Source organism: Aquila chrysaetos, chromosome 3, assembly GCF_900496995.4.
Source record: "Aquila chrysaetos chrysaetos chromosome 3, bAquChr1.4, whole genome shotgun sequence".
NCBI classification, from domain to species: domain Eukaryota; kingdom Metazoa; phylum Chordata; class Aves; order Accipitriformes; family Accipitridae; genus Aquila; species Aquila chrysaetos.
Window position 1 is genome coordinate 10,517,581 of NC_044006.1, and position 16,909 is coordinate 10,534,489.

At 39.7% G+C, this 16,909-nt stretch overlaps 2 protein-coding genes across 16 annotated transcripts in view; one reads left to right on the forward strand and one right to left on the reverse strand.

Annotated features, from left to right (window-relative positions):
* LOC115338833 (basic proline-rich protein-like) overlaps positions 1-3,236 on the reverse strand; it is a 98,217-nt gene extending 94,981 nt beyond the window's left edge. Inside the window, exons 1-4 of the mRNA XM_030007747.1 lie at positions 3,209-3,236; positions 2,191-2,294; positions 473-1,323; positions 164-396 (exon numbers count right to left, since the gene is read on the reverse strand). Of these exons, the coding sequence (XP_029863607.1) occupies positions 164-396; positions 473-1,323; positions 2,191-2,294; positions 3,209-3,236 (1,216 nt within the window). The remainder of the gene's footprint in view (positions 1-163; positions 397-472; positions 1,324-2,190; positions 2,295-3,208) is intronic.
* The window catches only part of SULF2 (sulfatase 2), a 167,488-nt gene that overhangs the window by 94,620 nt on the left and 55,959 nt on the right, over positions 1-16,909 (forward strand). For 7 of the 15 annotated variants that reach the window (XM_030007843.2, XM_030007844.2, XM_030007847.2 and 4 more), the window contains 2 exons: positions 6,904-7,151; positions 12,748-12,987. In XM_030007843.2, the coding sequence (XP_029863703.1) occupies positions 6,977-7,151; positions 12,748-12,987 (415 nt within the window). In that variant the 5' untranslated portion in view covers positions 6,904-6,976. The other 8 variants (XM_030007845.2, XM_030007842.2, XM_030007848.2 and 5 more) reach the window with 8 other exon arrangements.

A 16,909-nucleotide genomic window follows, 5' to 3' on the forward strand; every position in this document is an offset into this window, starting at 1 on the left:
CTCACTTCCCTCCGCAGCCCAGCAGCGCTTAGGGGGAGGTCAGCCGCGCGGGGCAAACGCTAGCAATAGGAGACAAGAAGAGCATAAACGATGAGGGGCAATTAATTTGCTCTCCCCACACCTCAGTGGACTATCGCCCTTTGCTTATAAAGGCTTTGTGCACCCAGCGGCAGCTCAGCATCGGCCCCTTCCCCGTTGACGGGGGCTGTCTCTGGGGCCTCGCCGGTTCCCCCCTGCGCGCTGGGGTGCGGAGCTGCGCCCCCGCCGCCTCCTGCCTGGAGGGCAGAGCTGCAGCCCGCGGGGCTGCCGCCGGACTTTGAACGAGCCGGGGGCTGGTGGAACAGGTTTCCTCTCTGCGCGCCGCCGGGGCGTTGCGTCAATCCTGGGAGGAGGATCCTAGAGGTAAATGAACTTTTTAAACGGGAAAAGAAGGGAGAGGAGGAAGAAGAGGTGGGGCAGCAGCCGCCCGAGCGCTTCCTCTAAACGCTTGTTCGGGAAACGGGCTTCGGCCGCTGCCCGGCGCCACGGCCGGAGGATGCTCTTCTCCGCCCCGCCGGGCTCCGCAGGCGAGCTGTCAGAGTGCCGGCCGTAGCACGGCACGGCTGAGCACCAGCTCCGCGGGTGAGTGTGCGCCGGTGGCGGCCGCTGCTGCGCTGCCCGCGCAGGGAGCGCTGGAAGGGGTGTTTGGAGCCCTCCTTCCTGCCCGCCTCCCCAGCTAGGGACGGCGCGGAGCCCGGGAGCGGCTGGGCGGCGGTGCCCTCGCATCCGTGGCTCCCGGAGGCCAAGCCGGGCTGCCGTAGCGGGGAGCCTGGGCGGAGGGTCTAATGCAGCAGGCAGCGAGCAGGTCTGGCCGCGCTCCTGCTGCATAGGTAACGGGCGGGGCTGGGAGTTGAATGAGGCGTTACGAGAAAGGGGGCTTGGGGCTGGGAGGGCAGGCAGGGGTGAGCGGGCGGACGAGAGGCGCCGGGTACCGGACAGGCGGAGGCTGGAGGAGAGGCGATGCGGTCCTGCCGTCGGGATAGCTGCACCCCCGCTGCCCCGGGCCAGCCCGCTCTGGTGCTGCGGGAGCTGCCCCGGAGCGCCACCGCCCTTCGGCCTTCCCGGCCGCGAGGCTGCTGCCTGCCCCGGCGCGGCAGGGTGGGCGCTCGGTGCCAGCCCGGTAGCTATTAACCCTGCTGGGGGGGGGTCGGGCCGCGCCCCCCTTGTGCGGGGGAGGAGAGGGCACGGTCCTGGCGGCGGTGGGTGCTGGGGGGGTCGTGTGCGTGCCGGCCTCTCGCTGGAGGTATCCCCGTGGTCGGTGAGCGGTAGTCGCGCCGGTTGTGGCTGTGCGGAAAAGAGTTTCCAAAGACAACCGATGCCATAGCACTTAGCTTCTCATTTAGCAAATTACCGTGCGTATACGGCTAATACGTGAACTGGATGCCTGTATGTGTTTGCGTATGTATGTACGCAGCATGAGTCTTTTGATGCATGTGGCTACAAAACAATCTGTTTGCTTGGTAGAAGGTAGTTGTGTAATGGTAACTGTTCTTGCCTACTTTTTCTGTCTTAAAGCACTTGCATTCATTCCCTTCTGGTATTTTCAGAAGTGAAAGTCTGTAGTTATTGCTGTACTTAATACAAGTTAATATAATTATCTTTAAAGTAAAAAACTGTGTTTCTTTATTATTTATAAATATGTGAAGATAGTAAGTATAATAGGGAAATAGTTCTTAATCCCTTTCAAGCTGTTATTGGGTCATCATTGCATGTGGTGCAGAAAAGCATGTTTATTATTGTGGGTTTGGGGGATCCAAATAGCAATTTAACCTATCTGAGGACTAACTAATTTTGTGCATATTACTGGGAAGCTCTGATAATAACAATCAAGCAGTGAACAGAAATAATAGTATGCATTTGTGGAAAGTATATTGTGCTGTTTAAAACACTTTTTAAAATATCAAGTCCTAGGGAAATTTATAACTAATTTATAATTCAATTTTATTTGAAATAAAGTTATAGAATAGGGAGGAGATTCTGCAATGCAAGTAAGCTTCCCTGTGATAAATATTTAGCTTTGGTATAGAGTTCACCAGCATAAGGAAAGCGAGTCAGAAGAACACATCTGAATAGTAATTCAGTGCTCTAATAAGTCTGGAAGCTCTGTTCCTGACTTCTGAAGAAATTGTAGGTACTTGCAGATAAAAATACTTTAGCTGTAGTTTGTGTAGGTAAATCAGCACAGCTGTAATCTTTGAGAGTCACATTTAGCACTGGGGGTTTGATTTTGTACTTTCTCGTAAGTTTTTGACTGCCTGGGGAAAAAAAATCAGAAAGTACAAAACTATAAGTAAACATAGCATGTTGTTAGATTACAGCAGTAATGTTGGTACCAGCCTTCCCCTGAGAATCTTGTTTGATTGCAAACAAGATTCTTCCCAATCCACATATAAAAATGTGTTTATCTCTTACAAACAAAATATGATGGTTGGCAGCTTCAGTGAAAAAGGAGTTACCATAACCAAACCTGGATGTATAGGAGTGACTCAAGAGTTAAAAGAACAGCAGCACTACTGAATCTATTTAACTGGCAAAGTGGCTTTAATTGGGCTGGTTGCTAGGGAAGGGCTCCAGCACCATGTATTTCAATGAATTTAAACATTGGACAAATGGCACACCTAAGTCTGCTTAAATAATACACCTGGTATTGGCTCCAGCAGTATTTAGAGCAGGTGTGCACTGCTTCTTGCTAACCAGTTTTCCCTCATTGTGCAGTTCCACTGTGTGGCTTACATGCTGTTACCCTGTTCCATGGTGGCTGCTGGGCGAGTTGAGCTTACCATACCAATTCTGTATTTAGTGTTTTGCATTATGCTTATTAAAAAAAAAAAAAAATCAGTTAATGTAAACATAACTAGAAGCAGCTTTCTAGAATTAGGCTTGAAGCAGGATTAACTTACATATTTGATACACTAATTAATTTGTTATATGTTTGTACCTTTTCTGTTACAGGAAGAGTCAGATACTACTCTTGATTATATTGGAATAACTTAATTATTTGACTTTAGTGAAGTTGCACTGGGCTTATGCATGGGACAGTTGTGCTAGGACTTGCATTAGCAAAGTTGGGAGTGCCAGTGTGCGCAAGCCACTGTCAGTTACTGGTTTTGCACACCAGTGCCTGTTAATCTCTGCCAAGCAATACTAATTAACAGCATATGAAAAATACCATCCGGGGTAGAACTGACACCGGTCATCCCTGTGCATCCTCCCTGTGCTGCTGTAGAACTGACATTAATAACTGACAGCAGTATTAAAAATAAGTTTTTCCTTAGTGTAAATGCTACTTGGGAACAGAACCTGGCTCCGTTCTTTTATAAATAGAATAAATGTACTGAAGTCTGGCTTTATCTCTTCAACATTTATAATGTGACTTAGTGTAATGTTCTGTGTTGCCACACAGGAGAATTAAGTTTGGCTCTATTCTCATTCCCCATACTAGCAGGAGTTAAGAACAAAAAGAGGCAGCTGTGTCTAATTCAGGCTATGAAGGGAGTCAGGGACTTGTTAAACTCAACCGTAAACCATAGAAAATAAGAGGACCAGACTTTCTCTAAAGCAGCCTGCTAGGAGGTTTCATAGGCTTAATAAAGCTCAGCTTGATGCCCCAGCTGAAGAACATTTCATAAATTTCTGATAGCACTTTCCTATAAAACAGGAGTGACCAGACTTGTCAAGTTCATATGTGTAATCTGGGAGAAAATAAGAGGCATACCTAATTCTCGTGAGAGCCACTACAGATTAAGCGTCTTTAATATTGGAGGATGGCCTGCAGAGGCACATAAAGCAGTGGACCATCTGTACCACTCAGATGAAAATGCATCACTGGAGAGGGTGCTATATTAAAAGTGAAGGCAGATTGGGGCACTGCTGTGGAACTCTTCTGGCTTTATCTATGAGTTGCAGATTAAACTTCTTGACAGAAATGGGGAAAGAACTGTTAATAGAGACTTCATGTCGTATTTCTTCCCTGAAGTTCACCGAAGGCTAGGGGTTAAAAAAAAATCAATCTATATTTGACCACTGGCAATCCATGCAAGAGACTCTTCTGCTGCTATTCTGAGAACTATTTAAAGTTGACTTTTAGATTTTACTGCATATATGCTGTTAGTTGTGGCATGTCTGTCTTTTACGAATACAAGAAATAGGTTATTTTCTAAAATTGCCTTAATTTTCTTACCTAGTTATTGGTATGAGTTTTGCACATAATTACATACTTTGAGTTGGTTCCCAGCAGTACTTACCCAGATAATAATAGGAGCATAACGCATCAGAATAGTTGAAAAATCTTCATTGAGGAGGAGCTTGAGAAAGAAGTAACAGGTTTGTTAGAAGATGTCTGTTGTACTTGACATGAAATTCTCTCCTCCACCCGCAGTACCCTCTCAGAGATAACTAATTCTTTTAACCATAAATATACAAGTGTGGATAAAATAGCTGTGGAGTAGCAGTTTATGTACATCCTCAAATACGTTAAGTATTTTACAGGTAGGTTAGCAGCTGTCTGAGCTGGGGACAACTTCTATTTTTAGATACAATGCAGTGAGTGAGGGGCAATAAACTGTGAGGAAAAGAGAGGCTGAGGGGAGAGAGGCAATGAGGTCGTGAGGTTACTTCCACGCGTTTATTTAAAAGAAGTGAAAAAAACGCAAGGAAGACTGTTATATGCATAATACTCTACAGTGAATGTAGTTATGTGCAGATATAACAAGAATGGACAGCATTCTAAATGCTGCAAGAAAAGTCAGTAAATGCTATTATTTCGAGAAGCTATTGCCTAGTATAGAGCAGAAAAATACACATTAACTTTTAGACCTTCAGAAAAATGTTTGTGTGTAATGAAAACACCTATGCTGTCAGTTTATTTTTTTTAAACAGAAGTATACGTGGAGTAATTTCTGAAAAGCAGAAGCCATTTCTTTACCCCCTCCCCCCAAAGCTGATGTCCAGGAACATGTGCCTGCTAAACTTCCACACCCCCCTCCCCTTTTGAAACAGATCCAGGTTTGCCTCTTAAGCTACTTTTGACTACTCTGGACAGTAGCAACACACTGAATCTGACATGATTCTTCCCAGTTGTACTGCTGCAGATGGAATTCTGAGTACAAGGAATGAAAACTGATAGGACTTGTCGGTGTTCCTTCTGCTATAGCCTGCCAAATCTCTGAGCAGCAGCAGAGGTACTAAAGCTGTATCTGTAAACTTAGGAAGTTAGACTTTTCTCTTTCCATACCCATTGGAACAACTGCTAGGATATTTAAAATCAATTTTTAGTTTGTACGAAAAAAGTTAATTTCACCTGTCTGTGAAACTGACTGGAGGGACTAGTAAGGAAGAAGGATTTTTCATTTCCTCAAAACCCTATTAGTGTACACTTTTGGAAAGCAGCCCTAATAAATATTGCATCATACTATAGCTATGTATCTGTTGACTTATATGAAAATTCAATACACATTTCTTAAATAAGCATAGAAGCCGAGTATAATTTTTCAGACCAGTGGTTTTGCTATTGCATGAGAACTTTCTTAATCAAAGTTTATCTCAAAGAACAGACACTAACAGAGATGAAGTAATAATGTGACTATGAAATAATCTGCTGAAGGAAAAACTGTTTTCCCAAATGGCTTTAGGGACAGAATAGCCCATGTATTTCTTTGGGTAAAAACACACTGTGCTAGGTTCTTTCTACTCAGGCATTTCTGGTCTTTACAAAAAGCAGATAGTCTCCCTTGTGTCATTTTTAATTGATTTTTCACTGCATTACAAGAGATCATTGGCAACAGTCCAGGAAAAGGCAGGCAGCAAGCAGGGAATTCATCAAAAACTGACTCATTGATCACTGGATCTGATGAAATAATTAGTACTTGATATTTTCAATACAGTTTTGTACTGTTCATTTGACTTCTAAAAGCAAGAGAAAATCCCTTTATACCAGAAGATCACTGAGCAAAACTATAATTTCAAAAATTATTCAGCGTGCTTATTCATTTTTTGGAATCTCTTTGTAGGAATTGCTAAGAATTTTTTATTGGCTCATCAACAGGAGCAGTACCAGTTAGACATGCTCTGTTTTGCAAACAAGTCAATTTTAGGGCATTGTATTTATGATGGAGAGAAGTCATAGGCAGTGCAAATTATTCTGGTGCATCCGTTCCCAAACGTTTGCAGTAACGGGCCTTCAAATGTGTTCATTAATAATAATGATATTTAAAAAAAATAAATCTTGGAAACCAACAGAAATGCTGAAGGGATATCACACTAACATCAAAGCTGTAGTAGACTTCAAACAGTATCATACCATATTTCCAAGATCTGGGCAGCTCTGCTCTCTGATGAAATTTGTAAGATAAATCAGTGTATAACAAGTCTTCTATCTGAGGATCCTGTATGAATTCGCAAATGTCTTGTTAACTCAGTAAATTTTACCACAGTCCTGTTTAAAAATATGGGTAGATGTGGGGGTTTTTTCTTCAACATCTGCATTTTTGATGCAGTAAACAAAAATGTCATCTCAAAACATCCCAGAACTTTAAGGAAGAAGATTGCTCTTTATAAGTAGTAAAGGAAAAGTAAGAGTTTGATACCATGCTAAATCCTTAACTTGCTGCCAAATTTGAGCACAGAGTGAAACTTCATTGCCTGTGTTGGTAACGGTTTATGAACTGTGAATTTTTCAAGTTTCTGCTTCTAGCTGGCACTAGAAAAACATTCAGTTGCTTTGTTGTTGTTTGGTTATTTTTTTCCTTAGGAGTTAGATTATTTCAAGTCTATTGCTTTTTACTTCTTTGAAGAGAACCTTGCTGTTCCTTGGTGGGGCAGAAGGGTCAAGGTATAAATAAATACTTGTTTCCCTCTCCCTTATAGGAGACCTGCAAACAAAAAAGAAATAGAAGCCATTAACCTACCTTGTTCAGAGAGAACACTAAATCAGCACAATATGGCACAGCATAGTATTGTCCTTGGATTATTCATGATGACTGTTTTATCACTGTTGGATGGAAGTTCAGCTTTCCTGTTAAATCAGCGTCTGAAGGGAAGATTTCAAAGAGACCGTAGAAACATCCGCCCAAACATCATCCTTGTTCTTACTGATGATCAGGATGTAGAACTTGGTAAGAGCCCAACATAAAGAGAATTTTAGCTAACGAGTATGGCGCTGCTTCTCCTTGAAGCTAGATTCTTGCGTTCAAAATAATTATCTTTTTTTTTTTTTCAGTGTGGAAAATGATAGGAAGAACAAGTAGCAAAATTTTAAACCTACCTTTATGTAGAAAATACTTTCTGTCTGCATGCAATTCAAGGACAGCAAACGTTAGTCTCAAAATGTCAAACTTCCTGTTTCTGTGGAAATATGAGATTCCTGCTTATCTGTCTTCATCTAGACACCTAAACTATGCTTCTGGCAGTTGCAAATACAACCTGGGAAGCTACAGGCCAAAGCAGTAGGTTTAAATTCATGAGTGATTATTGCACCATGTAATTACCCACATTTTTTTGTGTAATTGCAGACATTCATTACATATACAATTTTAATTTTAATTACTTAAATGTTACCTAACGTAGTCATACTATTCTTGGTATTGTCCATTTAGATGTGTAGTTAATGACTGACCAAAATCACTTTGTATGAAAAGGTTCTACTGTGTTACTCAACGCTATGTTAATTGTTGAAGAAAGGAGATGAAGATTAAACACATGCTTTGCCTAATGATCTGGAATAATGAATTAACTGACAAGAGTTTGGGTTTTGTTCTGTTATCTGAACAAGCTTATATTTACCAAATGTTGTCTGTAGTTAGGAGAAGTGATTAACACAGACTAGTTTAGATTAATAATTTTGCATTAGAAATATGCTTTTTAGTGAGTATAAAGCCTGGATCATCTGAAAGATGAGATCTTGTGTATGTGTGGTCTGGTGGGTTTTTTTAACAGTTACTGCATCAAATTTCTAGTATGGATGGGAAAAATTGGGAAACAGACCTCACAGAAGAAACAGAACACAATAGTAAAGTTAGTCAACTTCTATTACTTACACACTTACTCATCTAGTTGAGAAGTTAATCACAGCAACGTGGCAGTATTCTTACAGATGGTTCCTTTTTATCAGTATTACTGCATGTCTGCAGCACCATAGATGTCACATTCTTCTCAAAGGTGGTTGGAAAGCCTGCTATGGCAGTAACCCCACCAAATACAAATCTAATTCAAATTAGTAGGATCAGAAGATTTGTTGTTGTTGTTGTCACTTTTTTTTTTTTTAAATGGTTATTTGGATCACAAATAAGGCAGTTTCAATAATGTATGTCCAAAAGAACCTAAGTACATTATCTTGCAGGCTCAGAAGGTGGTCCTAAAAAATTTATCATCTTCTATTTTATGCTAGCCTGCTTGTTTCTGATGCAATTGTCCAAGTCCTTTGGGCAGTATATTTCTCTTCTCTGATAATCTGATGCTTTCCAATTTCAAGCATAATGGGCATATGTCCACACAAATTAGCATCTAACTAAGGAAAATCCATTTGATGAAGCTGAGATTTGATATTCATCATTTGCCACTAATGGCTTTGTGAGACCCCAATATTTGTTTGAATTAATTTTTTTTCTTGTCTATTGTCTGGTGAGCTGTCCAAGTTAATCAAAATTGCCATTTGTGGGGATTGTGGTTAACACATTTAAGAAAGATGAAAACAAGATGTGAATTACAAATAAAAGCTAAGGAAAACTTGGAAGCTATGGAAGTGTAGCAGAGAAAGCTGTGCGTAACTAAGATTTTATCTGTTGCTAAGAATATTCTGTAACTGATGGGTGTTGCAGCTTGCATTGTTCTTTTGTGGCTACTTTTGAGGCAAAAGGGAAGACAACCCAATTTCAAGTGCTCTTAACAGCCTTTCCCTTATTTAATTTAAGATAGATTTAACAATGTACCAGTAGCAGGTGGAGTTTACCAGAAAAAGAATGTCATTGTTTCAGGAAAGGAGTACAACTTTTTTTTAATTTGTGCTACTGTTAATCATGAGTTTTACTTGGGAAACAAAACCTCAGCCTTGTATTGAAAAAAGGAAAAGACTGATGAGGGGCTGATGAAAAGGATGCAGAATCTCCAGGTCAAAGGAGAACAAGTGTAAATTGTAATGGATACAAATGGGAGAAGACAAATGAGAACACCAAGAACCACTGAAACATACATGCTCAGTTGACTGTCTAATCAAAAGAGTTGTACTGACAAGCAGAATATAAAGAGGAATATACTGACGAGGAGAAAGAATTAATTAGAAACAGAGACTTTTTTTTTTCCCCATTAGAGCCATTTAAGTCCAAGTTAGTATAATGCTGATGTCCCCTGTGTGATGGACTCAGCATCTCCAGTTTAATTAGGTTTGCCTACCATATTGCTGTGGTTTAACAAACCAGCTTATTTCATTATCTCATACCTGGAGAAAGATCTGATTATTTAGAAGATATTTCAGCCACGTTAGAGGAATCTGAGAGATGACTTGTATGTTCCTACATCTTCCTCTGAAAAACTACAAAAGTGGCATGGAAGATAATTTTTCATAGTTATCATACATGGAGATTAGGGCCTTAGAGCTTCGTTAAAATTAAATATAAGGAAAAAAAGGAAATGAAGATGTGAAAAGGGTGTCTAATGAGGGTCAAATAGGATAAAAATAGGAGGCTTTAGGGGACAGTTAATTAACATTCGGGGGTTCAGTTAACTTATCTGTGTATGGATACCACTTCTTAAATTGTGCTTCAGAGTAAACTAAGTCACTTGGGACTTAATGCTAAGTTCTTCAACAGCTGGAGCTCCCTAAAACACATGTAAATTATGACCTCTGACAACAAAACACAACTAATGAGAAAGTCAATATTATTTCACAAACAACTGGTATATTTTCTCCATTAATATTAGTCAAAATATCAGCCTTATCCCTGAAGTGAACCATGAAGACACACTAAGCAAAGTTATGGATACCGCACAAATTTCAAGTGGAATTTCAGCCTAGGTTTTGCTTCACTTTGTTCATTGAGCAGCTTGAATGCATCAAATTGATTAAACTTTCATATTTTCACAGTAGTCCAATGGATATATTTTTTAAATAGCTTAAGAATTTCACATTTAACTACTAAATCATTTTTATTTATTATCAGTGGTTTTAGACAGGTAACACTTTCTGAATTAAGTATTGACACTTCAAAGGATGACTTCCCTTGGTACATCCACTAATGAAACCCCAGAAGGTTTTCGAACTCAGAAAGTGATTTGGTAAGGTTCCAGTTGCTGATTAACACATAACTAATCTTCTGCCACAGAAGGATCAATTTCTACTTTTTCTCACAATTTTATGTTTGCATTGGAGGCAAGCTGAAGAAAATAAGTTTTGGTTGGCTGGTTTAATGCTGTTTAAAATATTTAAAGCTGGCCTATTTAAGATTGTACAGAACAGTATGCTGGATTTTTACCTTCCACTGATCTGTCACTCTGTATTAGTTCTCAAGCTGGGGAAGCAGATTAGATCATATGTTTTTGTATTAAAGACTGTTGATATATCGGGCCTTGTCATTACAGCAGTTTTATTAAAGGAGGTTACTGTCCCCAAGGGGAGTCTTAACATGTACTGTTATTTATGCACAGATGCCTCTGTCATTTAAAGGGGTTGTTAAATTGTATTTTAATATTGGGATGACAAAACATTCTTTCGGTCTGCCTATTTATGCTTGGGCTAGTTCATAAGACAACACAGAGGAAACATCCACAGTTTTCAGGCTCACATAATGTATAATTGACTGTTACAATTGTTAACTGTACTGTTAGTGCCTTTGAGCACTAACACTTATCCCACAGTTATGGAAACAAAAATCTTGCTTTCTTCAGAAGCTTCTTTTTGATATGTGAAGTTTAGCAAGTTCTAAAGGGGGACAGCAATAACCTGCCTTGGTTCTTGTCACAAAGTGGTGTGACAGGTGCTCTGACCTGAGAAATGCACAAACAGATTTTTAACACTCATTTTTATATTCATTCCAACAAAATGATCTCAAGAAAACTAATACCATGGCAATTTTTAGGTGAAATGACCTAGAGTAGCAATTAACCTTCCTTCATGGTGCCAGAGAGTCGGATTTCGTATATGGCTTATGACCATTTTCCCTCTAGGTTTTGACTCCTGGTTACATCAATGTGCCCTGTATCAAATCAACTTACTGTTGCAATTTCATAATGAAATCCCTGCCTAAAGAGCTTAGAAGAAACCTAAACCCATTATTGACAGAAACAACATACAGTTTGTGCCAGATGGTTGCAGGATGCATTGATTAAAGCTGAACTATTAATCCAACTCAACCTTGGGTAAGCTAGCCCCAACCCTACTCCAGCATGAACCCATACCTTCATCTCCATGTTGTCTGTTGACTTCCCCTGCTCGTAACAAGAAGGGAGGGTTGGTGATGGAAAGGTTTACTCTCCTTTGCAAGGTCATGCTGATGACAGGTACCATTACAAGTTCTTTGGAAAATGGAAATTCTTCCTAGATCAAGCGTGACTCACTCTGATGCAGTTTTAACTACCAGGCACAGATAGATGAGGGAAACCAAATGTCTTTTTTTCTTCTGATCCTTGGTGTTTCTGCGTGTAGGAAGAACTCTGATATGGATCCAAATTTAGCTAGGTGGATGTCTATGGTAAAGATCCAGTCTTTGTCCAAAGCCTTGTCTTAAATAGGAAACAGAACAGCCATTTGGGAGCAGTGTGGCTTTTAGTAATTGTTGGCAAAAAGACTTTTACTCCCGTTACCCCAATTCATCCAGGTCCCTGCCAGTTAAACTTGCTTGCTTGTTTTTAGATGATGGTTATAAACTACATGGTGTTATCTGTCCCAAGTAGTCATCTAAAAATCTGATTCTGCAGAACCGAGCCTAAGAAAATTTAGAGAGTTTTAGGTAACACAATTATCAAAATGGATCAAGTAGATAGATAGAGCTCAGTGGGCTGGTTATGGAAATTATTATGAGGGCTTTACTTTGTCTTTGGTTCATTGAAAGTTACAGAAATCAATACCTACTAATACCTCACATTGGGCAAAATAACATTTTATCTAGAGAACAACTCCTAGCAGACCCTGCTTGAGCAGGGGATTGGACTAAATAATCTCCAGGCATCCCTTCCAACCTCAGTGGTTCTATGATTACAACCCTCCGCCTTTTGCAGAAGGTTGGCACAAAAGGCAGTGCATCCGGTATCTTCTGAAACTGAGGATTAAATAATGCTTAAGGAGTATGCAAACTTTGGTCAGGGTTGCTGCACAAAGTGAATTTCACCCTCAGGCCACATTGTCTCAGCCTAAAATTCATGCTGGTTCTTGCCTTCAGCTACTGGAACAGTACTAGTGGCTCCAGAAAGGCTGCACAGAGGGTGCAGATACAGTGGTAAATCTTGAGCTTAGAGAGAGAGAAATTTAAAAAGCATTATGATCTATGTCAACAGGTTTGAGTCAAATCTTAACTTAGAACTTCAGTATTTGGTCCTTCTTAAAACAATGGGAGAACTTCACTAGAGGTGGGGAGAATAGTCTCTTTAGATTTGGGCTCACTATGAGATTACAGTGCCCTTACTACCTGTGCTTCATTCTGGTCTCTGATATAACACGTGAGCTCTTAGTTAGCTCTTGTGACTGAAACAAGAAAATTTTCTAAGGTGGTTTTCTTCTTCCAGGTTCTATGCAAGTGATGAACAAAACAAGGCGGATCATGGAACATGGAGGTGCTCATTTCATCAATGCCTTCGTGACAACACCCATGTGCTGCCCATCTCGCTCCTCTGTTCTTACGGGGAAGTACGTCCACAACCACAACACTTACACTAACAATGAGAACTGTTCTTCTCCATCCTGGCAAGCTCAGCATGAAACACGTACATTTGCAGTGTACCTCAACAACACAGGGTACAGGACAGGTAAGATCAAGGCTGGCTCTGTCTGAAAGCTTCCTTAGGCTGATTAGTACAGAGGCTAATGTATGTAATATTTTGATTTGTTCTCGTAATGGACTGCAGCAGTGCAGAATGCCAGAGCTTCAGTCTTGTGTGTAGGTTTAGCTTCCTTGTACTTTTACTTGAGGAAATTAAATTTAAAAAAAAAAAGTGTGTGTGTGGGGGGGGACTTTTTTCAGAAGCTGGGAAGGATAAAGTAATGTGCATGTTTGAACCAAAGGCATAGCACATGTAGAATATGCCCTGCAGTTACCTGAAGTGCACAGAACAGACAAGAAAGATGCTATGGAAAGGAATTAGTGATTTGAATTTTTCATAAAACAGATATATCAAACTAAGAATACATGCGAAGGGACTGTTCCTTCTGTGCTTTGGGGCAGAGCTGTCAGCTGGATTGGTTTCTCTAGACAGTCCATTCCCAGTAAGGTGTTTAGGATAAATAACGACTGAAGAATAATCGGCAAGATCACGTGTATTCCTGAGAAACAAATGATCCTCTTTGTATGCAGTGCTCCTTAGGAACAAATATCCTGTAGAACGGATTTCAGAAAATATGTAGCAGGTGTTTCATACCTATTTCTTTCTTGCATTCTCGACATGAGATTTAGGTCCTTGCCCATTACAGTGGTTTTGTCGCTTCTCTTGCTAATGCCTTTTGTCATGATGAGAAACAGGCATCAACCTGGTTCTATTTGTGTTATTTATAGTATATATACTATAATATTGTAGTATAGTTGTTATTGATAGTATACTTCTTTTTTCTTTGAATTTATAGTATTTGAGGTTTCCAGAAACTAGTATATATAAATCTTGAATAACTATAACAAGATCATTATTTTCTTTCTAACTGTTTACATGAGTTTTGCATGTTATTGCTGCAAAGTCCTAGACTTAAAATGAATAGGTAATTTCCTTGTTTTCTTTGTCTAAAATAAAGACCTGAATTAACCTGGAAAGAAATAAATTAGGGAAAGTGCACATACTTTATTAATTGGTTGCTGTTTCCCTCCATTTATCATTCCTGGCACTAATACCAATGATCACATAAGTACCGCACCAAGGTTAATGTTTTATTCTTAATAGATTATTTGTTTTGTGTTTACTGATGTTTGTCTATTGTAATAATTTTTATATGTAGTGACTATATGTTGAGCACCTGCAATTTCTACTAACTTGCATAGTAGCTACTGCAAGTGTCCTGGTATTCCTATGTTTTCTATTTTTACATTAACTTAATGTTTAAATTTAGACCCAAGATCTTAGTGAATCTATATTACATTTTCAGTCTACCTCTCTCACTTTGCAAACTACATTTATTGGAACACACAGAAATAGTACTTTTACAAGTACAAAGCAATCTCCAGGTATAAATGAGATCCTCATTCATGTAGTTAAATGTGATATGTTATTAGACAAATTTAAATGGAAATTGCTGTCATGGGAGGCTGGTGTTCATTTGTGATCTCTGGTTAAAGTCTTGAGTTACCCACTATGAATGATATCAGCAGTAAAGAAGGGTTGGTTTTTTTTTTTACCACCACCCCCCCCAAGATCTGATCAAATTAACCTGCTTCAGAAACAGCAGGAAATTGTACTTTAGAACCTTGTTCACTCAGTTTCTCAAGTTTCAAAAGTAACCTGCTAAGGAGAGTATTTTGAAGATTATGAATACAGTTTCTCGGAAATGGGGAGTCTTCCTTGAACATGACTGCAGTGAACAAAGGAGGATCTGGAAAGCACAGGGGTTCATTTGTAGGGGTTTTTTATTATTTTTTTGAGTTCCATGGTAGTACTGGTTTGCCCTGCAAACATACAGTTTAGCTACTTGATTTCCTCCTCCTCCTCCCCCTCCCCCCCTTTTTTTTGAAGGAGAAGAAAAAGAGGCCATGAGGAATAAAGCCTTTTAAGCCTTGCTTTTATATTTAAGTTCACAACCTTGGAGTAAGAAAGTTACTATTTTGGAAGGGAGTTTGGTTTTTTTCTTCATTCATAAGCCAGGCCTTCTCCTTGTGTTTTTCTCTTCTCTTTTCTCTTTTGTTTAAACTCAAAGGAAGAAATTGTACTCTTCTACTTCACTTAACCTTCCCTCCAGTTTTCTTTCTGCCACTCATTTCACATTTCCTTGCCCTCTTCTCTATTCATTGTGATCTCCCTGCGTTTTGTTCTGTTGCAAAAGATGATTCTGCTGGGGACAGTTCTTTCTGTGTTGTAGTATTTCCCCTGTGGCAGTGGCATTTGTGGTTTGGATCTATACAGACTCGTGCTGCTGCTGACACTTCTGGGAAATGCGCTGGTAGTATGCAGGCAGGAGGGAGCAGTGTGGCGCAGGTTTCTCTTGCGCAAGTTGTAAGTAAAAAATGTGAGAGGAGATGGAAAAGGTGTGACTTTCCTATAATTGTTTCTCAGTTTCAGCCTTGGCTGTCAGGTTGATATTTTTCAACTTTGGCACTTTAAAAAGTTTGACCAGCTTTGTTGGTCATGAGATGAAAGGAAGAGGCTGAGCTCGAGGGAATTTCTGTCTTTGGCTTTAACAGTCAGGATTTTGACCATCATGCATAGGGCTCACTGTCACTTCATGTGGATCAATTAAAATAAGTATCATGATAATGCAAAGGATGGGTTTTTCTTCTAGAATGGAAGCCATTGAGGCAGTAGATATTACAGGTATGTCTTCCTCTGCATTAACCTGTCTCACAATCTAAAAAATGCCGGTGTCATGAATAGCGACTGAAAGGCTGTGTTCTCGTTACATAGCTACAACATGTAGACAAGTTCCCAATCTCAGTATATTAAGCAATCTGTCTGATTTTGAAGAGCTGCTCACATCATTGTCCTATTACACATTGTGGGAAATTAGGCAAGAAGAACAATTTATGTAAACAAACCAAGTCAATTGATGAATTAGTCTTTAGCAAAGTCAGTGTAAGCAACGTCTGAATCGTCACTAACTTAAAATAGTGGATGCTAGTACTTCAACTTGAAGCAGGAGATTATTAGAATGGAAAAGAAACAAAAGACGTTCTGTTACAAACACTTCTGAATGTCAGGGAATTTCGCTGCCAAAGGTTCCTGTGTAAACATTTACAGAAAAAAAGGATCCGTTTTCTGTGAACATACGCATCTCTTTCTGTGAGGCAGCTTTTAAAATGCACAATGCATTGTTGCATGCTTGGGTCCTGCAGCAACAAATACTAAGATGTTTTATTGGAATACAGATTTAAACTTTCCCTTAGACATTACTTAATGAGAAAAGCTTCTCTTTTCCATTTGCCTGGCTGGCTGAATGATTAGGTCTTAAAATTGGTGACTGATTCCAGCATATTTTGTCATCCTTATCTGCAGTCAGGGAATGAAAAGACATATTTATCTTATTAAATTCAACAGTATTAGAGATGGTGGGCCAAATTCAGCCTGGCAGAAAGACACTTTTGCTTCAGTGAACCTTCTGAGAGAGTTCTGTTAATTTATGTTAGGGCTTAATGTGGCTCAGTATGCAGCAAATGCAGTATACATTTTGGCTAAGTTACCATCCTTGTTCCTGTTGAGCAGTAGCCTATAGTACAGCTAACCCTATTCAGTTAAATGAACCTATTAACAAAGGAAAAAGCTGCTACTTGTGTGGAAATATGTCAGTATCTCACTCTGATGGTAAGTCCATACTTGAATTATGCAAAAAATTAATAAATGCCATTTTGCACCAGTCGTGTGTTTTGAACCTAGAGAAAAGTCATTGTGGGAGGTCCATCTCTGCCATTATAAAAAATTTCTTGGGAATAAAAGTAATAATCATTCTTAGTGCTTTCACAGGGCTTTACAATAATTAACTAATGAATTCATTAAAATTCAGTGACAATCTTCCATTTCCTTCCATTAATATTAGACTAAG